The sequence below is a fragment of the Oryzias melastigma genome, linkage group LG7, assembly GCF_002922805.2.
Source record: "Oryzias melastigma strain HK-1 linkage group LG7, ASM292280v2, whole genome shotgun sequence".
Lineage (NCBI taxonomy): Eukaryota > Metazoa > Chordata > Actinopteri > Beloniformes > Adrianichthyidae > Oryzias > Oryzias melastigma.
In genome coordinates this window covers 6,787,756-6,813,271 of record NC_050518.1, presented here as the reverse complement: position 1 = coordinate 6,813,271, position 25,516 = coordinate 6,787,756, and the positions used below count along the sequence as shown (strand labels likewise).

Genomic DNA, 25,516 nt, shown 5'->3' with positions numbered 1-25,516 from the left:
TAGGTTAGCCAAAACAGCTAGCATGTAGCTGAAATATTAGCTGAACTTCAAAACAGCCTAAACAATCTTAGTAAAAGCCAAAATAGTCCAAAAAGCAAGAAGAATGCCAATTTGTAAAACCTTAAAATTGTAATTTTTTTAACATAATTATGAATAATAACTGGAAGGAATATATTTCCAGAAAAAAAATCAACTTAAACCTTAAATAACTTTCAATATTTTACTCTCCATAAAAATATATTTGGCAAAATTATGCAAGTTAGAAGTGAGCGCAAGATAATATCGGGCCATTAATAACAGTGAAATAAAATGATCTGGAGGGCCGGATACGTGATGTAAAGGGAGGTCTCTTTGTTTAATGTGTTTGTTGACAAAACTCAAAACAAAACTTTGAATATCTTGCTCTCAAAAAGTTTTAAAGTTCCAGTAGTTATCATGAAGCTAGATGTGTGAAAATTGTTTTCAACATTTGACCCATCCCTTGGGGGAGCGGTGAGCTGCAGACACAGCTGCGCTCTGGAACCATTTGGTGGTTTAACCCCCCCAATCCCACCCCTTAGTGCTGACTGTCACAAAGCGAGGCGTTGGGTCCCATTTTTAGTCTTGTCTATGACTCAGCCATGGATTTGAACTCATGACCTCCCAGTCCCAGGGCGGACTACCCAAAGGCCACTGAGTTCTATGATGTTTCCAATAATTTTAGGGACAAATTAAAGACATTTTTAATCTGTTTATTACATTATAAGAAGTTGTTTCTCAACTGCATGCTCAGAATGTAGAATTACAGTGTATGGATTCCCCTTTCATCTTTGGAATTGATGGACGTTTGATGATACCTATTGATTACTTTGATGATTGCTTGCAGTCCTTGTGTTGTATGTTGACATGCTCTCAGCTGTAAATAGGGGGCTCATAAATCAACTCAACTGAATTTATTTAAATGTAATGTAAATGTGTATCCAGTGTCTCAAAGTTCTTGAGTGAATCTCTTTGTGCAGCATTAATAGTAGCTGCGTTTACATGGACATAAGTCCAGCTTTTCCGTGTGAGCAGCTGGACTCCGGAGCTTCGTGTCTACGAGCATTAGGGGTGCATTCAAGGCTAAATGTTGTTGTTGGTTGGCATGTATTAACCTAACCCTAACCCTTCCTTTCAGTCAAGAAAAAAATTCAGCACTGGCCACACTTATTTAGATTGTTACATAGTCACTTTAAAAAATCTGCTACTACTTCTTCTACGGCTGTTTAGACACTTCTGCGCATTTCAAAATGATTCATTCCAATCGAAAGTGTAGCAACTGTAGACGTTTGTTGTCATCAGATACATTCTAATTCAATCTTTGATCAGGTTAAAGACATTCTGCACATGTACACATAGCTAATTTCTGGTAATTGAAAAACCCACTCGTTGCAGTTTCGATTTTTGGGAACTAGTTTGAAAAATAATAGAAAGAACTGCTTCCCATTTGTTGCACAGTTGGGTTTGCCCCGGATCAGCTTGATATTTGTTAGAACTGCTGACAGAGGCAACTGGTCCTTGAGTCATATGTATTATTTTTATGAGCCCTGTGCTCTCTGACGCCCAGAGCAGCACGAAATCTCTGGTTGTCCCCACAGTGAAGCAGAAAGCATGGCAGCTACTTCCTCTTTAAGTGACTGTTGAAAAAAAAAAAAATTAGTTTTTAGCTTTTATTGTATACAGTTTTGCTTATTGGTTTGTAAAACTTTGAGAGGACTTTGGATAGTTTACAGTTCATCCTCTGAAGCATCTTATTGTGGAATTTAAATTGAATCAGGTGTTTGTTTCCCATGCTTTTATAGTGCCACATAAGTGTCAACCTACCTCATTCTGTATGCTGACATTAACCAGTAAAGCAGACTTCCCATGATTTTGATATCTTATACTGAAATACCAATGTTCCTCTTTTTCCAGGTGCTGGGGAGTCTGGGAAAAGCACAATAGTCAAGCAGATGAAGTAAGTCACAGATGTTTTTTTTAAGTCCAGATAACTGTACTCCTGGAATATTTAACGTTCTGTTAAAAGCATTAAAGCTCTCTTTTAGCTGTCACTCTGAGGAGCTTCTTTTTTTATGGAAATGATGTGGTAGCAAAGCAGGGGAGGATGGAGACTCCATTTGCATGAACAAAGCCCACAGAGGGCAGTTGTAGCCTGGCATGACCTGAATAGATTCCCCTGGTTCCCACATTAGGCATGCTCACTGAAGCTCGAATTCCAGCACTAATGACAGTGGTGCATGAATTTTTCCAAATATGGAACATTTCTAACAGCAGTCGGTCATAATGTCCTACGCTTGTGTCACTTTTAAAACCGTATCATGTCAGAATCATCCATGAAGATGGCTACTCAGAGGAGGAGTGCAAGCAGTACAAAGTGGTGGTATATAGCAACACCATCCAGTCCATCATGGCCATCATCAAGGCGATGGGCCAGCTCAACATAGATTTTGGGAATGCTGCACGGGCGGTAAGCAAACATGCTTATCCACGCTTGTAAAACAACACGGCAACGGTTTTACAGCACAAACATCTGTTGACAGGATGATGCCCGCCAGCTGTTTCTCCTGGCGTGCACAGCAGACGAAGGTGTGATGTCTGCGGAGCTGACCGGCGTGATTCGAAGGTTGTGGAACGACAGCGGAGTCCAGGCCTGCTTCGATCGATCACGGGAATACCAGCTCAACGACTCCGCTGCGTAGTAAGGACTCTGAGAATATACACATTACCACATTGATAGATTACTTAATGTTGCTGATTTAATGGCGTCATGATGTGTCGCTTTGCAATTAATAGGTGAACTTTTACTAAAAGGAGTTTCTATAACATTTTTACTGGAATGCAGAAAAAGACACAATAGTTCTAGTCTTTTATGGTCCTGTGTCAGCTTGTTTCATAGCCAGTTACATTCCTGACACAATAGTAAAATGGGAGGAAGTTGAAGACTGGAGAGCATTTGTTTACAGCCACTTGTTATGAGATCCAAAACAACCCATGAAATTAAGATAAAAATGTATCCAAGCAAGTTCAGCTAAATATAGAAGTGTTGTAGAGATATTTATCCAGATGTGAACCTCCATATTTTTCCTCCTTTTTCTGTTCTGCAAAAAAATACTCACTTAGTCTGAAGGACATGCTCTTGTTGTGAAAACAGTGGAGTTGTCATGACTGTGTGCACTTTGTCCACAGTGTGCGACGAAGGAACAAGCAGTGTTAGTCTGTTTTTACTCAACTCACAAGGAGACAATGTTTATCATCTATGAAAATATGAGCCCATATTTAGTGTTTTTCCGTGTTGCCCTGAGATGTGTGCAAGCAGAGCAATTCTTCGGCTTGACGTTTTCTTCCTGCCTGCAACACTGCAGCTCTCAGAGGCCTTGGCTTGAGCTGTATGTTAAAAAAGGAGAAGAAATGCTAGTACATATTGATACTAAAAGTGCTTCAGGTTGTACTTTGAGATTCATATTGTGCAACACACCACAGACTGATTTAAGTCTCCATATTTATAACTTTTCATGCAGAGTTTAGCAAGTTAGAGGCACCATCTAATAGTAAAGACTAATATTTACCATTATCAAACTCATCCATATGTAGACCAGCTGAAGTCGAATGCTAGAATACTAGATACAAGCTTTTTTTCCCCCAACTATTTTGACAGGATTTGGATCAAGTTTTGGTTTTTTGGATGTCTCCAGAAGGAACGTGTTAGATATATTTTTGCCTAAGGAAACATGTCTTCCCTCTAGTTCATGCCATTTTGTTGCCCCTCAGCTACCTGAACGACCTGGACAGGATTTGTGAAGTAAACTATGTTCCAACTCAGCAAGACGTGCTACGTACTCGTGTGAAAACCACCGGGATTGTGGAAACTCACTTCACCTTCAAAGATCTCTACTTTAAGTGAGTACAGCTGCTGCTCACAAAAAAAGCCTTTTGAGCTTTACAGACTTATGGAATATGAGCTTAATGTTTTGTTTTTAGCATTAATTGTTGACAAAACAACAAGAAATCACATAGATATATTATACTAATTTCAGAAACAAAGGGATGCATTGATTTAAAAAACAAAGAAGTCTCCTAACAGTGTAATTACTCATAATTATAGACTATGATTTTAGCAATAATACATACAGTACACACCAATTCTTGTTGAATATATAAATTATTAGCAATAGTTAAATAGAATTTGATTTACTGCTTGAAAAGAAGTGGAAAATTTTAAAATTGATATGATCCCATCCCTATTTCTGTTGCAGATTTTTTATCAAGTAACAAAATAGAGTTCCTATTCGTTATCCTCAGAAAAAAAATAATTCCGTTAGCAAAAATATGAAGCCCATTCCATGTAATCGATATGTAACAGAAATCATCGCTACACACTGTAGATCAAGTGACGAAAATTTATAGTTCATTGATTTTAATCAGAAACACACTCCTACACTATTTTTAACCACTGTTAAATCATTCCCAGTGGTCTTTTAATTATATTTATGCTTTTTTTGCCAAAATAAAAAAACCTGTGTTGTTTTCTTGGACTGATTTTGTGCAGAGCGGCAGGAGTTCATTAGAAATTTACCTTTGAGTTGTGGACGGTACTGTTGGTGGGGAAGTAAGCCTCAGCTAATTTCCCATCATCCCTTTGTTTACACTCTCTCCCGCTAGCTTACAGGCCTTTACAACCACAAACGAACATGACCAGTTCTACAAAAATAGCGAGCAATATTGGAGCCATCCAGCTGTACAGTTTGCAGCCAGATGTCAGCTCAGATGAGGAAAACAAAGACGTTGAAGGATCTATTTGTCTTCATGTGAATGCATCAGAATAGAGCAGAGCTGGGAGCTTATGGCTCACTTGCTCCGTCGCAAATGTGCACTTTTTCAAGCAGCATTTTTTTCATCTTCCTCATCCCGACTTGAATGAAGAAACTCTCAGAAAAGCAGTTTAAATCTTAATTACTTTTATGTCCTTCTTGAAGAGAAAAATGCTCCGAGAACATGTTAAAAACACAATTTTCCTTGGAGTGGGCCTTCAAGCTTTATTACACATCACACATCAATTGACAAAAAATGGTTGTCTTCAATAAACCATTCAAATATTCAAGTTCACACATAAACAAATTTGGAATTTGTTCAAACGTCTATTGATCTTTAATCCCTCTTTTTTCATTTTGTGAAACTAAAGTTTTCTTGACATGATTTATGTCTTTTATTTTAGAATTCACTTGGTGGGGAAATTTGCAAATGCAGTTGGGTTGACTGTTGACATTTTATTTTTTTTAATGACACTTCTATTATGAAATAGTTGTATTTATTCTATTTTCTTTTAGAATGATCACATTTTAACCTATATTTTGTCTGTTCATGTGTCTTTTTAGCTTGTTTTTTAATTTGTATTTAAATGGGTTTTTTTGCATGTTTTTTAGGAATAATTAGTCATTTAAAAAATTGTCTCCCAATGAAATACTAACTTTTTTTATAAACAGAGTTTAACATGATTTACAGGGTAACAACCTAAGATAAAAAAGGGAACAAATTTAATATTTTATATATATTTTCTGCTTTCTTGTTTGGTCACAGATGCAGATTGCACATGTCTTTCCAGTCTGTAGAAAACACAAGTCAGTGCTTTGTGTGTCGTGTTTTTAAACAAATGTTTTTCCTCTGTAGGTTAGTGTATCTCACTGCTGGTCCTATAACTACTGGTGAAACATTAACTGTAGTAGGCTCCCTGCCCTTCTTCTCGACCTCATAAAAATGCTCAGGAATCACTGAATTGGTGTTGCAGCACAGCAGTCTTTATTTCATTTCTGTGTCAGCTCGCTGCAGATTCAGTTTTCCTCCGAGAGTCTCAGGTGGAGGTAGAGGTAGTGCAGGCCAGCAGGAGATTACGAAGTTAGGTCACCAGCATGTCTTTGTGTGTGCATGCACGTATGTGTGTGCCCCTGCCCTGGATTTAAAATCCTCATAAACCACTGATATTAAAATGACATTAAAACTACAGCCATTTGCTAATACGCTCGCCGGGTATGGGTGTTTGTGTGTCCTCAGGATGTTTGACGTCGGAGGTCAGCGCTCTGAGAGAAAGAAGTGGATCCATTGCTTCGAGGGAGTCACAGCGATCATTTTCTGTGTAGCGCTCAGTGATTACGACCTTGTCTTGGCTGAGGATGAGGAGATGGTAAGTGATGGGTACAGGCGTGACCACGAAATCAATAACTTACAACCTTGGATAAATACAATTTGTGAATAAGAAAAAATGTATGTGCTTATTTTTTAATTTATAAATTTTTAAACCACTGAGTGAGACCTGGGTTGCTCTTTTAAAAGCAGGGATTGATAACATTTTTGCTTAGGCTGGTGATTACCTGTGGAATCCTGTAATCCCTTGTGGATGAGCGCTGTGCCTTCATTAGTAAGAGATACCTAATGAAGGGGGTATTATGGTGACAGGTGCAGCATTCAGGCTGACATTTCATACTGAAAGGAACAACAAAAATCTGCTGCTGCCAGACTACATTATCTGCATTTAGTAAAGACACACATATTGTTTAAACTCTTATTGTAAAGATTTTGTAAATACACTTTGATTTATGCATGAGATAGAAACCTGAATGATGGCTGTCTGCTAAATACCAATTTAATATGTGTTGTATGGTTTGAAAAAGAAGAGTCAAAAGGAAAAAATCCGAGTTGGAAACGGCACTTCACCAAACCAGGTTGAGTGATTTACACTCAAGCTTGTAAATCACAGGGGGTGATACCTCAGCGCCTCGGCATAATTTACAGCCAGCCAGTTTAAAATGAAACGAAAAACGCTAAATCTACTTGGTTAGAATAAAATGTTTTTTTGTTTAGCATTTTTTTACATTTTCTTTGTCTCTTTAAAAGAAGACCTCTAGTTGAGCATTAAAGTCTCACTCCGATCATCTTTTGATCTATTATAAAAGCTTTCCCATTGGGTTTTTTTTTATTATGATTATGCCGTTTTTAGCCAAAATTAGACAAAACAGTGTGGTTTTCTAGGATAGAGTTTCTGTAGAGTGGCAGGAATCCATGATCATGAGGTTAAATGATGACGGTTACATCAGTTTTATCCATCAAGGCCATGCGACAATAATAACCGCTAAATTTCCAAACCTCATTTCTACTCGTGACTACACTTTTCATGATATTGAGAATTTTTACAGTTAATAATCTCACCTTAGTGACTCCTCTCAATATATATTTGATAATTTTTTATCTGACAGATCATTTCTTGGCATCTTGGGTGGTGCTGATCAGATTAATACCTGCTGAGCCACTGTGACACTAAGACAAATGCTGAGACAGTTATCCGAGTTGTGGAGCTTTTTCATAAATTCAGCTTCAGCTTGCAAAAGTAAGATTTAATTGGTCTGTCTGGCCAATCTTTGGGTCTTTTTGGAGTCAAAAATGTAAATAAAGTAGTCAGTAAGCACTGTGTCAGCCAGGTTTGTGACTCTACAAGGGAATAAACTAAAAATAAACTAATATTGCTAAATAATCACCTCGTTTTCCACTTTTATCCCCCTCAGAACCGAATGCATGAAAGCATGAAGCTTTTTGACTCCATCTGCAACAACAAGTGGTTTACCCTCACCTCCATCATCCTTTTCCTCAACAAGAAGGACTTGTTTGAGGAGAAGATTGGCCGGAGTCCTCTCACTATCTGCTACCCCGAGTACACCGGTGAGACCATTTTATTTCTTTGAGACTACGCATTGCTATGCAAACCAGTGGCTTTTTATATAGTTCCCCAAACATTTGCATTTTTGTTTGAACAGTAACATTTCTGGAATTAAATACAGAATGTTAACAGAAGCATTTATTTTTAGACGTAAAGTCAAAGGTGACAATTCCTGCATTTGGAATATTTTATCCTACAGAAAAATTGACCTTGAAAATCAAAAACTCAGTGATGTTTGTTTGTATTTGAAACGTTAAAATGAAGACAATAAACAACTAAATGATTCACAGTAATGGAAACAAAAAACAGCATCATCAAAGACAAACAGGAGGCCTGCACACTGTAACACGAAACTGAAAGTAACTACAAAACCTGTATCACTAGTTTTGAAGGATGGAGAAACTAGGAAAACGATCAAGTTGATCAAATTATATTTATTAAATTTGATGGTTAACTTGATTTTTTTTTCATTGTATTTTTCTTACATCTTTCATTTTTTGTATGTATTTGTTTCATCCATCATTTTCCCATAATTTTACCTCGGTTCCAGCACTAATTTAAGTGCTGTTGAAAGCTCAAATTCACCACTTTATCAATTTTTCACCTCACACACTTTTTTATCATCTCCACTTTAAAAATCTTTAATCATTTGGTTATCACGTTCACTCCTCACACTGGTTTAGAGGACTCAAATACGGAAAAAAAGACTTCATCAAAATGATCAAACCTTTAGATCAGGGGTCTCAAGCTCAAATCAGCCGGGGGCCGCTGGAGACAGTGCCTTCCACAGAGGGACATAGCCCAAGAAAACTAAACTAGGAAGTCCCAAATCTTTGCACAAACGTATATTATATTTATTTTTTAGATGGATTTTACTGTTGATAGAAACTCATATTCACATTTTTTGTGCAAAGTTTGTATTCATTTCCATCATCTTCATTTATATGGTTTTATTTGTGCCCCTTCAGCCACTTATCCGTTCTCCTTTCAACTCTTTCACTGCAGGTGGAAGTTCATACGATGAAGCTGCGGCGTACATCCAGTGCCGGTTTGAAGACTTGAACAAACGAAAGGACACCAAGGAGATCTACACCCACTTCACCTGTGCCACAGACACCAAGAATGTGCAGTTTGTGTTTGATGCTGTCACTGATGTCATTATCAAAATCAACTTGAGGGAGATCGGACTTTATTGAAACTCAAGCTGTTGTCCAGGTCAGAGCAAAGACTTTTTTACTTGTTATGTCATTGATTTTTTCTGCACTTCACTTCTTTTTTTTTTTAGCTTAAATGAGCGTTATGTTGGCTCTTTCTAATGTTGTCATCACTTTCTGCCAATCAACGGGTGGCTAAAGCGGCTCCACCCTAAATTTTCAATGGACCAACAGTACAACCGGAAACGCCAGACCGGACCGCTCAGTGGAAATGAGGCTTTTAATGAACATTACAGACTTTTTAAGTGACATCTTGCAAAATCTGTGTATGACAAACACTATCTTGCCTGACTGTAGTCAGAATATATTAGTACAAAATAAAAAGCACAGTTCTTCTATATTTCTGTCACAATGCTCAGATCACCATCACGTATAAATAATTTTATTGAAATGAATTATTTGTCGAATTTGAATTATGTTTCAAGAATAGTTCTTGTAGCTTTAAAGGAATCATACCATGAAAATTCTACTTTTTGAGGTTTTAAGTGCATTATACTGATCACATGCAGCAGCAGGTAGGCGGAGCCTCAGGAATCGAGTCGTTTTACTTCAGGGTAGAAAAAAAACAAATATTTCATAATTTGTTTTTTAGAGTTCCAAAGGTAATATAGGATCATATATATGGATATAGTTCACTCTGAAAGGCTTAAGAAAATCATGGTATGTATGCCGCCTTTAAATAAGGCAGAAAAATGTAGTTTGATGTTTGATTTCATATTTTTCAAGTCAATTTCTTGTCAGGTTGAAACTGTGTTTAAGCAAAATTGTTTAAAAATAATAAATCAGAGCCTAACTAGTTAGTTTAATTACTAAGGCAATGGTTGTTCTCAGTTTATCAGGCTCTGTAGCATCAGACAATAAAGTGAATTTCTCTTTTCCTTGCAGAGAGTTTGGAACACCAGGCGTCTTGGATGTCTTATCTACACAAATGGAAAATAGAACACAACCCATCACCATGCTTCAGATTACATGTCATTGAAATTTGGAACCCACTTACTATAAGATGGCCTTTGGTTGAAAAAAGGTTTAGCCTCCCTGTAAAGGTAATGTTAGGCTCAATGCAATTCTTGTCATTTTTTTAAATATATTTGATCTGCTACCACAGGTGAGGACACTTTATGAATAACAGCACCTCTCTCATGCATTTATGCTCTGAAGAATATCTATCCATGGACCAAAACGGATTCTGTTCTCTCCTCTGGAATGTTGTGTCTCGTCTCTGTTGTAATTCTGTATAAAAAATGTTTTACTGTCACATTTGTTGCAATGATGTAGTATTGTCCACCTTTAGATGTAAGACTTTCATAATTAATGTTTTTGCAGTGTGTTGTGTGACAGTTTAATGTAAAGTTTGTCATGTTTAGTAAGTGTGGATCTGGGATTAGTTTGCTATTATCAAGGGCGCTCTTGATGACAACTTAGTTGCTTTGATTTGAACAAAATCACATTGTCCTGAACAAAAATATTTATTGAGTTATTACGACATTGAAAACCTGTCTGTAAAGGGGCATTTTATTTTATTTTAATTGGAATTTAAGGAACAGAAATGTTCAGTTGAAGTCTTAAAAAAAAAAGATATTGATATTTAATACTGTGAATCTCCCCAAGACTTGTAAATAAATGACCCAAAAAGAAAATCATGTTTAATTCATCATATGTATCAAAGGGATTTTCAAAATTTCAAACTTTTGTGGATTTTTCAAAATTTGAAGAGACCTTTACATGTGTTCCACTGTCAGAATTTCTGTTCTTGTTGAGGCCATTGAAATAGTTTTTACAAAAATTAAATATTATTTGAAAGTTGCTGTTTACTGTCTTTTTTAATTTTATGGGAGGCCAGGAAAGATTGAGTGAAATTAGTTTCTTCAGGCTCCTTTTTGTATTCTTTCTTTTATTTTTTATTTTTTTGTCCATTGAGTAAAGTAAATTCCCACTTTAGTGAAAATAGTATTTTTTGTGTTTTTAACATGTTGTGGCTATTTGTCTGATGACATACAATATGAGAATTAAACTCAGAATTCTATTTCTGACTATTTCTTTCTGTTTAAAAAAGAGCTTATGTGTGATGTAGAAAATACGGTGGGTGGGCTATAAGCTTCATGCTCAGCAACAGGGAAGGGAAAGGGGGCGGAGTCGCTTCACGCCAACAGGCATTAACAAGAAATCCTTAATTTTTGTTTTCATGCCTTTTTATTTTATTGAAAGTTTTTCAAGTTATAAACAGACCAATGCCTCAAAGAAAGTAAGTGGTCACAAGTCAAAAGTTTGAAACATTTGACAGATTCCTGCTTTCAGTGGAAGGGCTCTGGACTTTCAACAAGCTCACTCCTGATTAGCAAGAGTGGTTTCCATAGAGACGTTGATTCACTCTTAACTCGGACCTATCGGTGCTTACTGAGGATTTGTGGTTCTGACATGGCGATGTCCATACCACAAAAAAATGGCGACTGAACTGACTCTGATTCCATGTGTTGAAGCATCCTTGGCGCCCCACTATACTCTTGGTGGTTATAGGTTCCCTCTAATTTCCCTTTTTTGCTCACAGATTGTTATATATGGGCCATAAATTAGCATTTTCTCTCACATTTGTCCACAGCCAGGTCTTGTTTCTCGTCCTCAGATGACCTCCTAAATCTTTTTTCTGAGGAACCCTTGTTTTTTTTTCTTAATTTGTTTTGTTTTTCATAATCATCTACCAGCTGTTTCAAAGATCCACTAAACAAGAGAGCTGCAAAATGCATCTGAGCTGCTTTACTAAAGCGATTGATTTTATTTTGTCACTTCCAAGCACAACACTGAGGATTTTTTTCCAGTTTCAGTGAAACCATGTACAGTCGCACAGATAATCTCATCCTGCTGATTAATTACCATTCTAATTTGTTTTGCTCTCCTTGTAATGAACTTTCGTACTCTGCCATTTCCCCTCTGATGAAAACTTGGAGTTCATAAAACAGTGGCTTTGTCATCGTGGAGGAACGTCGTCTCCAGGCTTCTGCTTTACTAATGGAATAGACACACTTCAGTGGTTTATGATGTGAAAGAACAAACTCACGAGTGAAGTTAATGCATTTTTTATTTCATGCCTACATGTCATAAGAAAGAACAAACAGCAGTTTTCATTCCCTTTTTATAATAAAGTGTCGACTCTCTAGTGTTTTCTCTCACAGATTTCCATATGATATCCTTCAAAGTAAAAGGAGTCTCCTACTCTTATGTACAAAGTTTCTCTACAATGTTTGACGTGATTTTATTTTTTTTATTCATCACATTAAAATGTTATGTGAATTGAATACATTACCACTAGTTAGTTACATGCACAATTTGGTTTGTAATCTGGATACACTGGAAGAACTGGGAATATTTGCTCATCAACTTTTCACGGCTTCATTATCACATACACTAACTGTACTCAAAAAAAAAATAAAGTTGAAATGTCTCTATTCAAAATATTTATATAGTTTGCAAATTGCTTAATTTATTTTACAGAGCTTGGCTTTCAAAGGTAGTAGCCTACTTCATCTTGATACATGTGTGTGTATCTTGAAGAAAGATGCCACCATGTTACCATGATGTCTTTGCAGCTGTTGAACCCAGGGATGTCGCGGGGATGAACTATTGGAGACTGCGAAGGAGCATTCAAGGACCAGAACTCGGCAGGTGGACGTCACAAACACAACAGTCTGAGTCTCCTCTGTGCTCCATCAGCACACGTCTTAGTCAAAGCCAGTATTGGGAGGTTAAGGTTGGGAAGGATGTTCTGCAAAGCACAGAAAGTCAGGTCAGTCAGTCAAATCCTTTCATTAAAAGAAACATTCATCTACTTTAATGGCTGCTTTAGTGAAATGCTAGATGAACTGATTTGATCCTGGTCTCAACAGGGATTACTTCCTTCTTCTCGTTATCTTTGTTATTCTCTGAAGTCTCAAAGGCTTTAAGCTGTTTTACCTAAATGTGTATTAGCTTGTGTTATTGCCAGATGTTGTTGCTTGGCAACACAGGATGGCCAGAAATGAGTTGCAGTGGGAGAGTTAAAATTGAATTGGCAGGGGTCTGCCTCATCTGGACCCTATTACTCTGCATCACCAGTGTCCCTGGAAGTGGTGTGGTCACCGCGCACCTCGCTTCGCTCTGGAGCTGCTTAGAAAAGACCGCAGTCTTTAAGGTTTTCTTTGATGATGATGTCTGTCACGGCGTTGAACACGATCTCGACGTTCTTTGTGTCTGTGGCACAGGTCAAGTGGGAGTAGATTTCTTTCTGGCCCTTCTTCATGTTCAGGTCCAAAAACTGTGTCTTGATGTAGTTGCTGGCATCGTCGTATGTGTTGGGGCCTGAAAGAAGGTTTTCAAAAAGTTAATTCTAAAAACTCTAGTTTGTTTTGTTTTTTAGTTTAAAAAAACAAAACAAAAAAACAGGATGCTTTGTTTATGTTTTTGTTTCAGTGACATTTACTAGTTGGTTGTGTTTCATCTGCCTCCTTGCTTTACAAATGTCACCTCCTGCTCTATCTGCTGCTAAAACAAGTGTGTTGCGTCCCAGTGGGCCGCACGTTTAGCCCCTGGGCTTTAACATAGTGCCAGTTGGCCTTACCATCATAATCTGGGAAGCAGATACTCAGATGCACTTTCTTGATCTTCTCTTCGAAGAGATCCTTTTTGTTGAGGAAAAGCACGATGGAAGTCAGTGCGAAGAATCGGTGGTTGCAGATGCTGTTGAATAGATGGAGGGACTCGTGCATGCGGTTCTGCAGAGACGTGAACGCCGACGGTTACTACTTGATGCCATTGAGTGCTTTCGACTGAGACACCCGGAGCGCCTCCGACTCACCACTTCGTCGTCTTCTACCAGCACCATGTCGTACGCGCTGAGAGCCCCGCAGAAGATGATGCAGGTCACACCCTCGAAACAGTGGATCCACTTCTTTCTCTCTGACCTCTGGCCACCCACATCGAACATCCTGTTCACCACAGCGTGTGAGAAAATTGTCGGAAAACAGGAGGATAAAACTTCCATTCAGCTCACCTGAAGTGCAACTCTTTGCAGGAGAACTGTTCCTCGATGATACCAGTGGTTTTGACTCGAGACCGCAGCACATCCTGTTCAGTAGGCATGTAGTCTGACTTGCAGATTCTGTCCATTTCACTTAGATAGCTGGTGAACCAAAGACAAAAACAGTCGTGCTTTTTATTCATATAAGTCCCCTTTTCTATCTCTATAGTCCAACTGAAGGATGGACTCACTATCCAGCAGAGTCGTTGAGTTGGTACTCAGCAGCTCTCTCAAAGGCGGCCTGCACACCAGAGTCTTTCCAAAGCTTCATAATGACATCAGCCAGCTCAGCAGGCATCGTGCCTTCTTCAATGGAGTCTGACAAGTTCTGCAGCTTCTGAGCATCCTCCTAAGGTCACAGAGGAAAAAAACATGCGCAACATTGCATATGGAAAGTTTTCATGGTTAAAAAAGGGGGGCTTCTGCACGTCATCTTGTTCACCTGTCCAGAGGAAGAGCCGAAGTCAATGCCGAGCATCTCCATGCCTCTGATGATAGCCAGAGCAGACTGCAGGATGTTACCGTAGATGATCGCTCTAAACTCCATCTGCTCCTCTTTTGTGTAACCACCTTGATGAAGAATCCTGTTGGTGAGCAAAGAAAAGTGATACAACTGTGCAGGTGGTCTTTCATGGATTAACTTCTTTGTGGTAGTGTTTGCTGACTTTCAATAAAGTAATAATCTCTCAGTCAGCTTCTTGTATCATGTTGTTTTAGTGCTCACAGTGCCACCTTGTGGACTGTCTCTGACTCACTCTGTCCTTAGTGCAAGGGTTAAATCAAGAACCCAAAACAAGATCTCAACCAAAAAGAATAGTAAATAACAAAAATGATTAAAAACTTACTTCATTTGCTTTACAATGGTGCTTTTTCCTGACTCACCAGCACCTGGAAAACATCACATTTATATTTAGAGCAAACATGAAGATGGAATAAAAGCTTTCCTCCAACAACATGCTGCTAAAAAGACTGAAAGAATGTGGTCTGATCATGTTGACGGACAAAGTCGAAACCACAACTGCTAAATCATCCCAAGAGTCTTGGTCTAATGTGAACCCATTTAGGGATTTCACTAAGTTCCCATAAGCAAGTTTTTGTGTGTGTGTGTGTGCCATCCTGCAGTTAAACTATGTGGATCAGCATTCTGCCATGTGAATTTAAACGTCAAGCATGTTAATCACCATCACCCTCTGTCAAATTTAAACAGTTTGCTTCTACAGAACAAAAAAAAACAGTTTTAATCTGAATCTTTGACATCCTTTGCTGTCTTTAAACATGAGCCTTTCTGCAATCGTCACAACACTGGAAATGAGTCCCAAACTACACTTAAAGAACTCATTTTAATGTTGCTAATAAAAACATTTTTGGTTGACCGCTGTTTAATTATAATATTAACATCTACAAAACAGCTTATTATACATTTGGTGCAAACGGAGGGTCAACAAAAACCTTACCAAGTAGATCTGCCTTAAACCTGTTAACTAATCGGATTGACGTACCACTGCCGGGCTGTGATTCATTTAGACTAAAGGCAATGATCTTTTAAGAACCTATGTCCTTCCATTAAAACTGAAAAGTCAAAAGTTTCTCATCGCTTCAACTTTTACCCATTTATCTCCACTTGTTCTTTTTTCCCTTTTAGCCTAATTTCAGATGTTTGAGATGAACCTTTAACTTTTAAAGGATCTCTACTTTCTCTTTCTGTTCTCACTGGTGGATAATCCTCAGTTGGCCTGATATTCTTCCACTAAGCTAGTAAAGGGTTTTAGGGAGAAACTGTCCATCTGCACACACTGTACCTCTAACGTACACTTTTAAATCTTGTAGGAGTTTAAGTTGAAGAGCAATACAAGAACAATCAAATGACACTTTACAAAAAATGAGTTTTGATGTGAGCACGAATAGACTAGAGGTGGCTAACATCAAAACATTTAGATTTAGATTTAGGTAAAATAATTTGAAGAAAAGTGTTCTTTCTTTATGATCTGAAGCCAAAAACCAAAAGTGCATAAAAACCTCTCAACTTACCAAGAAGTAATAGCTTGACAGTTTTAGCTTCCTTATCAGCATCCTCTTGGAGTTGCTTTTCCAACTCCTTGGACTTTTTGTCCTCAGCACTGGCTCCTGCTCCCATGATTTCTTCCTCAGCAGCTTCAAGGTCCTCAAGGAATGAAATTTTGACGGTTGCCTGGGAGTACCTGCAGAGAATCTGAGAGCAGCACTAATTGTGCTGAAAGACGATTTCTAAGGGGATTGCTGAGGAGGGACTTGAGCCTTCGTGGCCTTCGTTGATTAGATGCAGCGCCCGAAAGGATCTAATGAATTCACCAGCTTTTACCAGTAGAGATTCACCTCTTAATTCCTAGCTCTTAAAGTCTGACTTAGGAGGGGCCTCTTCCTGATTGGCCAGTCAATCCATTTAGTCTAATGAGGGCAGTAGTGAACGATGAGAAGAAAGGAGAAAATTAACACTCTCACATAGCTGGATGCAGTGAAAGTAACAGGTTTTTGTGTCTAATGATGGAATTAGACGTTTTAAGGAGTTATACTTAGTATGCACTACATCATTTGTTCTTATACAGCTGAAACTTCTCTGATTCATGATGTTCAAAACATTAGAAAAATGTTTTTAGCAATAAGCAAAATATACACTCTAAGTGAGTCTTTTTGGAGTTTAAGTTCTCTGCTTCTTGGACTCTTGACTTCAGCATGCGTCACATGGACAAAACAGGAGGGAAGCATTAAGAACGTATAAACTTCTTACAGCTAAGACATTTAAATCCCAGGTGGTGTGGAGCCTGCTAAATAAAGCAACTGTCAGTGCACTGTGCTGTTTCGAGGGGTCTCCGTGATAAAGTGACCTCAAAGCATCTCTCCAGTTACATAATCTGCACGAGTTGAATCTGACATCACTAAAATTTATGTTTTAAAGGGGGAGAACTAGCAAAGTCAGCAAGTTGCTGCAGGATATCTTGCGTTGACCCGTGTGCAACAATGGGATTGATGGAGAGACGCATTTTGAGGCATGCAAGGTCAGTCCACCAAGACAGTACAAGGCCATAGATGAAGGAAGCTTGACCCAGAGAGGACGACTCTGTCCCAAAAAGAACCAGAGAGGATCTGGTTCTCTCTATGAAAGACACCAGCACATTTTAACCTTTTGAATGCAGTGTTTTCAACTATTTATTGTACTTTTATTTAATATTTAAGTGTTTAAATGGAAACATGTGCATTACTGATAATAAATAGATTTTTTTTCAAGAACTTTTTATTAAACAAAAGCTGATTTTGAGATACTCTTTCAAAAAACAGAAGCTATGGGGGTTCAAAAATTAAACTACTACAAAAATACAACTAATTACTTTGTTATTTTATTACTTTACTGGTGTAAAAAAAAAAAGTAAAACACAGAAAAACTTAAATTTTTTATGTTCTCAGCTGTTGTTGATGTTTATATACTGCAAGTTATTTTGAGTAGTAGTATGTACATAGTTGTAGACGTACCTTTTGCTTTTTTCTGAATGTATGCATGGAAGAAAAAGTTTTTCTTGATTCTGCCCTCTTTTTTCTCCCTCCATTGGATTACTTGCATTGTTTTAAAGTGCATGTTTTCTAGTTGGAAATAAAAAAAATTACATCAAAAGTTCAGAAATGTAGGTGAACACAAAAAGTAGTATTGTATCTTCATTTCTTTCTGTAATAGTACATAGTAAAGGTTTGTTTGTAAGAACAAAAAAAATTGCTTTGGTGAAACAACAAAAGCTTTAAAAAGAAGACAACAATGCTTGCAAATAATAATTCAAAAGCAGTTTTAATTTCATTAAAAAAAAAACAACTCATTCGGAATTGCAGCAACTTTTAGTTTTTCCAAATAAATCAAATTCAACTTTATTTGTGTGGCACTTTTTTCTGCTACCGAGCATCTCTTTGCACAACAAAGAAAAAATAATAGTGAGACAAAAAGTAGTAGTTAAAATAACATTTAAATTAGTAGAAAGTTTATAAATTTAAAACATGTGGACATATAAAATTACGTAAAAGCTATACTAAAAAGATGAATTTTAAGGGTTTTTTTTCTCTATTCTCAGCCTTCTTCAATAGTTAACAGATCAGGGTTTAATTCTTACCAAAATAACTTTAAAACTCTTTTAATATTTTCATCAAAATTATTTTCCAACAATGTACAAACTACTTCATTCTGTTTTAATGAACCATTTATCCTGTTCCCTGCTGTAGAAACTGTCTTGATTTTCTCCAAAATAAATCCCTGGAGCACAAATTCTGCATTTGAAGCATCAGTTTTAAGAAATTGTTCATCTTTTTGTATATTTTGTTCAACTTTTTCATACTTTCTGATTGAAGCAACATAATTTTGGATGAAACAACTATGATAATTTTCAGAGGGGACAGCAGAAAAGACTCAGATCACAACCTTCTTTCAGAATTTGACTCAGTTTGTGAGGTTTTACCGTGCTAGTGTCCTGATGGCTTTACAGTTTAGATTGGTTTTACTGAGACTGCTGACCTCTGAACTGAGGCTTTGTTGCTTACTGGTATATAATAGCTCCTGGAAAACCTAAGCTGACAACTGTGCAGACTTTGTGAATATAATGGGTTTTTTTCTCTATTAGTAATTAATGGGACTTTAAAGTTTAGGTTTGTCAATTAAAGTTGAACAGAAGATAAGTTTAAATAATATATATATTCTTCAGTTGACCAGAAAAACGTAAGCATGTCATGAAAGGAACATTTTCCAGAACCAATTTCTGCTTTACAGCCAACCTGCATGCATTGACATTTCCAGCAAACACAAATGAAAACATTTGTTGTGGATGTCTTTGCTTTAGCTTTCAGCTTTCCTGGAGCAGCAGCACTCTTTCAGCTGAAGGTCACCTGTCAACACAAAAACAAGTGAACACAGAGGAGACGAAGGAGTCAGGGGAGCATGTCTATAAAAGTACAGCAGGGAAATGGTACAAAAGTGGCCTTTGCAGCTCTCTCGCCTCTTGGTAGCGGCTGGTGTCAGGGGCCACAAGGTAAAGTGAATGGGACTTTTTCTTTGTGTTTTCGCCTTCGTTTTTGAAGCTTCAGTTTTGGAGTCTGCAGTTGTTGAATAGTTCAGAAACTAACTGTAAATAACTAAAGAGTTTTTCTCAAAATTTGCCAATCGATTGATGGTGGAGCGGCGGAACAGAGGCTAGATCTGCCTCTCATCGCAGCAGACAGTCTGAGATCTCGTTTAGTGACGTCAGGGTCAAATAGGCTCAAAAAGGCTTCAGTAAACCAGAGGACTGACAGACTGGGGATTGTGGGAAAAAAAGGCTGCACAGGTGAAAGAAATGAAGCAACAATCATCACTTTTTTAGGTCCTACTCCATCAGTTTTGGATTTGCAGGGGAAAGAGCACTTCCTGCTTCTCTTCTCTGATCATGTGGTACTAATTGCATGCGACCTGGTGCTTTCGGCCTAATTCCTTGAACGCTTCCAGGCAGGCTAATCATTGTAGCATATCGAGTGATGGTGGCCAATCCCATTAGGCGGTGCTTGGTGTAGTCCTGCTTTGTGCTCAGTCCCTGCATCTCTGATCTGTTGATGAGATTATTCACAGAGGCTCAGATCAACACGAGTGACAAGTACATGCATTACATCATGGTGCAGAAAGGATGAGGAAAATGGAGCTTTGCCTCATTTTGATGCGTCCAGGTAGGTCATAAAGGTGGGTCACCAATGTTTTGTAAACAAAATGACTATTTCAAGAAATATATCCTTCATAAATGAAAACACGGGCAAATAAAAATGTCGTTATTTTGTTTAATGGGGACACAAAAACGATATAAATTGAATTTTCTTTTTCATGCAAACAAATCTGTGTGAAATTTTAATTAGTTCTGGAAGCTTTCCATCATAAAATCCAATATTTATCCTGTCAGGAACATAGAAATCATCTGGGTTTGATGGAGCTGATAAGTGTGAAATCCTCTGTGGGCTCCATTACAGCAGACTCTCACTGATTGATGAACTAATGTGGGTTTAGTCTATGAGCTCTCCACTAAAGTGCTAAATAAACAGGAGTGATCAAACAGCTAACACAAACAGATGCGTCCCTGAAACATTCAGACTCATTTACACGGTTTGCATATGTTTTCTTTTTCCTGTAAAATACTTTTTTATGCACATGTTTTGAGTAAAAGTTTTTCAAATTTGTACAATTTAGAAAAAAAAAATCATGCAAATTTGAAAACAAATGGATAAAATGGTAGATTTGATGTATTTTTTTGCTTTTTGAAATCTTGGTTTTAATTTGAGTTGAAGCAAGAAAAATAAAGTTGATTAAAAAAAACACATATTTTCTCTAATCCCCAAGGAAGTGTCATTCCACTCTTCAGTATGAAGTCACCATTCCCTTTCACGTCATGAGATAATCTGTCAAATAACATTTCTGCTTTGTTAGTCAACAGTTACCGTGGAAACGTTTCACGTGGCTGCAGGAAAGACGATGGATGACAGATTTAAGAGAATTAATTGTGATGCCATATCCATATTCTTCAGCATGGCAGAGGCAGAATAATGATATGGGGTATTCTATTCAGCTTGTGAAATAATTCAGGAGTTGGTTTGGAAACAAAATTAAATTATAATCAATATAAGAAAAGAGAGATAGATCATGTTTTGAACAATAAAATGACCCCAAAAACAAAAAAATAAATACCTTTCAACGACAAAGTCAGAGCTTTCACCTAAAAAAAACTTCTGAAAACGGGGGGATTAAAAGAGATAAATTAAAAGTTCCACTACAAAGAAGGACCAAATATCGACAAATACATGGGGGTTCAATTTGTGATTCTTAAAGCTGTGAAAATAGATGGTAAAATAGTATTTTTTTTAATGCTGTAAAAACAAAACAAACAAAAAACAACAGTCCTTTCAAGGGTCATAATGTAATGACTGCAACACATTTAGGATTTTCACTGCTACATTGCACCACAAGAGGGCGCATACTCCCCTCAGCTGCAATGCTCTTTTATGTAAATCAACAGTTCGTTATTTTTTTTTAGATTTAGTGTTGGACATTTAAAGCTCAAACTTCGAATCAAGGACTTTAGGCTGTCATTCATATCCTTTAGTTGTAATAATTGTTAATCAGATTTTTGTGTATTTTCACAAACAATGTTTATGTGCAAAATAACCAAAATTCCATTAAAAGAAAAAAAAATTAATCTCTCATCAAGAACTTTTTTGGCATATCCTATGGGGTAAAACTGACTATTCGGAATCCAAATTCAGACATGGTTATTAATTTTAAAAAAAATGTCCGATTATGATGACATTTGTTTTCAATGTTCCTTTACTGAACCACACCAACCATTTGTGACTCAGAGATAAATACCTGGTACTGAACAGAGCAGGTGAAGTTTAACAGATTCCTTGTGTTTCTTGCAAAATAATAAAGTGCAAATTAAATGTTGTACAGACCAAGAATTAATGGTAAACCCATTCACATTTTAGTTCTAATATAGTTCAGCCTACTGTTGCTTTTTCACATCAGAATTATTCATTATTAAACCACTATACCACACTGTATGGTCACGTCTGCAAAATTCAAAGTGTTACCACACATTGGACTGTAATGATGGTTGATCATTTGTTGTTGTCATCACATTTGTTGTGCGCTGACATGACGCTTGGTTGTTCTTGCTTTATAATAAAATAATCCTATTTGTCTCAATCCAAATGGTATTTTCTAGGATTTATTATCAATTTATCTAATTTTGAAACTTTTTTTTTAATGCTATACTGTTTTATTCTTTTTAGATACTGCTTTAACTCCAGTATTGTCCTCAGGGAGATCCTCCAACATTCTCCAACTATTCTTGTGATTGCAGTGGGATAATCCGGGTCTGGCTGCTTGTCTTGATCAGCCGGTTTCCCAAAAATATCACTTCCTCGCATCATCATCAAGCCAGGTTTCCATGCAGGAAATTCTATTTCCATTTGTGTTGGGTGTGAGGGTTCAGGAGGGTTCTGTGTGTTTTATCATTTTATTCTTAATTATTTTAAACCTGTAAAGCATTTTGTGTTGCTACTGCATAAAAAGTGCTTTATAAATAAAGTTGAATTTGAGTTCTGCAGGTGAGGATGCTTTCAACAAGCCTCTTGTGGGGGTTGCTCTGCACTGAACCATCCAGCCAGGATGAAGAACTCAGACAGTCGTCAAGAAGAAATGATTAAATGAGTAGAATGGAATGAATGAACAGGAAGCAGCAATCTTTGGGGCTCTCAATGTTTGGCATTTATGAGTCCTCACACAGGCCAGCACACAGAATAGAGGTCTCAATTCCCAGCCTTTTTATTCCCTTGGATCTGACATCTCCCTTTATTGGGATTGGACTCAGCAGTTTCCCAACACATCAAAAAAGCAACTAAATATGTACCTCAGCATAAATATAAAAGATCTTATGAAAACATAAAACCACATACTAGAAAAAACAGAAAGTTAGTCTCAGTTTCTGCTCTTCTTCCTCTGCTCCTCTGATCCCAACAGGCCCCACCTGATCCTCTTCTGGTTTGTCTCCTTGTGGACATCCGAAGAGGCAGAACATAGACTTCACAGAAAACAAAAAAATGTATTTGGTGAAAACAGGGAGGGACAGCATCCTCACACCAGTGTAGGCTTGGGTGTCAGTCTGATGCTTGAGTCCAGCCATCTGATGAAGGAAAACTGAAGATTTCTACACTAGAATCCTTATTTCTGATTCTTAGAGTACTTTTAAATACTATGGTTTATTACAGAAGACATGTTTACTGAAGTGAAATGTTATGCATCTGCATAATTTCTTCGTAAATGTGACTGAAAATATATATTTTTTTTCCATTTGTGTAACTAATGTCAGTTAAGTAGTGCTACAACTTTTCTCCCTTCTGGTTTGCCCACACAGATTTGGAGTTGTCATGGCAACAGCAGAACTGCATGTGTAAATGTGTGCTTTTTTTTGCGCATGGCAGCAGGAAGGCAGCCTCCTGTGTTATAACCCCCCCCTGCCTCCATCCACAGTGCAGCTTGAGCACACGGCTCTTCAGTGGGGGGTGGGATCTGTTTCTAAAGCGGAGGGATGCTCATGCTGGACCACTCAGACTGGAAATCCCTTTTCACAGGCACGCCGCACACACACACGCACGCACGCATGCACACAAGCGCACGCCAGAGCTGACCGCAGTGAGACGCCCTCGAGCTTTCAGCATCTGCGCTGCCTCTCTCCTCCCTCTCCTGTTTGTCTTCTTTCATGCTGTGCAGCTCCTCAGCTCTCCATCCTCCACAACTCACTCGCCGCACTCCTCGTCGCATCTGAGCCCAGCTGAACCACCAGAACCGGGAATATGTCCTCCAACTTGCCCTCTGGGACAGCAGCGGGGGCTACTGGGGTAAAAAACAAACCCCTGTCCCCATACAAGAAGAGGGGCAGCCTGCAGTACACGGCGAGCACAGGTAAGTGAATGAGGTCCAGGACTTAAATATGTGCCTTCAAAGCTGAAATCAAAATCATTTGGAGCATTTCAAACAACTATTTAGACAAACTTCCTGTCAGATTAAGATCTGTGCAGAATCTCTTCTCCTGTAGTAGTTCAGGAAATTCAAACCTGTTGATCAGAGAACTGCAGCACAGCCGGCTTTCTGTGGATGCTGGAAAAATAAATAAAAAACCTCTTTCAGTTTCATATCTTCCTACCATCTTCCTCGGAGCTCGTTTTGTCTATTTTTATGATCAGAAATTAGATTCTCTCTGTCAATTTGCTCCATGATCAGCTGAGGCCATCCCAGTCACAACAACAAATAGATAAACTCCCTGATTCAAAAAGGAAAACTTCTTTTCATGTGAGTAATAAGAACATCCTGTCCAAACAATTGTCATCACACTGTTTGCTACTTTTCCTGACGTGTCCGGGACAGAATGTGTATGTTGGTCCCTCAGAAACTTGATCCCCCACTGAATGAGAGGATTAGCCTCCCCTCTGATGTATGTGCACGCTGGTCAGCCTTTCATCCAAACCACAAAGGGTCTGCATCATCCCACCGCATTTGCTCTGAAATGCAAAACCCATTTAATACGATCATGTTTCAAGTGTCATGCAAAATGGATGTTTTGAAACTGACGTCTCACATCTTACTCTACAGTTTTTGTGTGCTTAAATATCAAAATCAACACATTTGGAGAAACATTTGATAGTTTTGTCAGATTATGTTTTCATAAAAACATGCCATGTCTTTGAAAATGCTCAAAGGTCGCATTCTCAGAGGGGACTCGAGTGACACGCTGGGAGATTACAATGACGGCCAGTGCAGTCACAGATTGATGTTCTTCACGGACAATAAATATGATAGCAGACGGTCAATACGGGATGAAATTACTCCCATTTACAGCTCTTGGGGACAATCTTCTGCTTTCACCCAAGGAGGAAAAACTGCTGAGATGCAGCATTTGCAGAGAGACTTGTTTTCTCTCTTCCTGTTGTAAATGCAGAGACGAGTATTGAGGCCTCCAGCGTTTGAGTTAGACTGTCTCTGCAGAAGCACATTGAGATAACATTCACGTTCTATGTTGTTAAAGCTTTCAGGGATCTGAGTAAGCAGAAATGGCATTTAGGTGACTCATCTTTTTGTTCTGCTCTGCTTTGTTGTTTTTTTTCTTGCGAGGATGTCTCTTCGCCTGGGAGCATTCTTCCTGCCAAAGCAATAAAAAATACAGTAAAATCAAACCATTTGTGATTTGTTGCATCACTTGTTCTTTAAATGACTTCATTAAATTGACCTATAAATGAAGTTCTCTTAACAATGATGATTCCTTTTCAATAAAAATCACTTTAGAGGAGGACAGATGTGGAAACTTGCAGCCTCAAATCTCTGTTCTCCTCTGCACTCAGCAGGTAGTGCTTTGTTCTCTAATGGACTTATTGGGGATGAAGCTTTTCTGCATTTCTGTCACATTATAGTGAAGCTCAGCAAAAAAAGCAGCAGTGGATGAATCATTTCCTAGCTGTGAACAAGGTAGTTCTCAATTTAGGAACTCCCACTCACTACCTATTCAATGCTCCATGTTTTATTTTCTTTACTCATGATGGGCCTGTGCAGCCCATATTTGCTAAAAGATTTTCTTACAGTAGTTTGACACAGCAAATCTGAAATTCTCCCAAATATGACTTGTGCAACCACCTGCTTTCTTAACTCAGTCAGATGCTGCTGCAGGCCAGTGAGGGCCCTTTGGACGCGCTTTCACTCACATTTTATTCACACCTCCTCTGGTTATGTCATGTTTGGCCACATTGTTAAATGTGTCACATGCGGGCGTGAGGGTCTGCGTGATGCACTAGTACAGCAAACAATACAGAACCTTAAGATGATCAAAATCTGAAGCTGAAACACAAGTTTTTCCTTGTTTTTTGGTGCTCTGATTGAACTGGATCTGATCTGATCATAGATTAAAAGAACAATCCTCCAACAAGTATTTTCATTCATTGTAATGCTTTTTTTTTGTTTGAGGC

The 25,516-nt window shown here is 38.0% G+C and overlaps 3 protein-coding genes across 4 annotated transcripts in view; 2 read left to right on the top strand and 1 right to left on the bottom strand.

Moving 5' to 3' along the window:
- The window catches only part of gnai3 (guanine nucleotide binding protein (G protein), alpha inhibiting activity polypeptide 3), an 18,718-nt gene extending 7,981 nt beyond the window's left edge, over nucleotides 1–10,737 (top strand). Inside the window, exons 2-9 of the mRNA XM_024292565.2 lie at nucleotides 1,933–1,975; nucleotides 2,344–2,485; nucleotides 2,559–2,716; nucleotides 3,787–3,915; nucleotides 6,064–6,193; nucleotides 7,569–7,722; nucleotides 8,726–8,935; nucleotides 9,820–10,737. Of these exons, the coding sequence (XP_024148333.1) occupies nucleotides 1,933–1,975; nucleotides 2,344–2,485; nucleotides 2,559–2,716; nucleotides 3,787–3,915; nucleotides 6,064–6,193; nucleotides 7,569–7,722; nucleotides 8,726–8,916 (947 nt within the window). The 3' untranslated portion in view covers nucleotides 8,917–8,935; nucleotides 9,820–10,737. The remainder of the gene's footprint in view (nucleotides 1–1,932; nucleotides 1,976–2,343; nucleotides 2,486–2,558; nucleotides 2,717–3,786; nucleotides 3,916–6,063; nucleotides 6,194–7,568; nucleotides 7,723–8,725; nucleotides 8,936–9,819) is intronic.
- Nucleotides 10,738–11,589: 852 nt separating this feature from the next.
- gnat2 (guanine nucleotide binding protein (G protein), alpha transducing activity polypeptide 2) lies at nucleotides 11,590–16,305 on the bottom strand. Its single transcript, XM_024294060.2, has 9 exons — nucleotides 16,010–16,305; nucleotides 14,827–14,869; nucleotides 14,424–14,565; nucleotides 14,173–14,330; nucleotides 13,955–14,083; nucleotides 13,760–13,889; nucleotides 13,523–13,676; nucleotides 13,052–13,263; nucleotides 11,590–12,691 (listed from the first exon to the last, which is right to left on the bottom strand). Exons 1-8 carry the CDS (start codon nucleotides 16,113–16,115, stop codon nucleotides 13,073–13,075), a joined length of 1,053 nt encoding a protein of 350 aa, XP_024149828.1. The 5' UTR covers nucleotides 16,116–16,305; the 3' UTR covers nucleotides 11,590–12,691; nucleotides 13,052–13,072.
- A 6,676-nt stretch (nucleotides 16,306–22,981) lies between these two features.
- ampd2b (adenosine monophosphate deaminase 2b) overlaps nucleotides 22,982–25,516 on the top strand; it is a 22,300-nt gene continuing 19,765 nt past the window's right edge. Inside the window, exon 1 of one of the 2 annotated variants that reach the window (XM_036212682.1) lies at nucleotides 22,982–23,465. In XM_036212682.1, the coding sequence (XP_036068575.1) occupies nucleotides 23,357–23,465 (109 nt within the window). In that variant the 5' untranslated portion in view covers nucleotides 22,982–23,356. The remainder of the gene's footprint in view (nucleotides 23,466–25,516) is intronic. The other variant, XM_024293555.2, reaches the window with a different exon arrangement.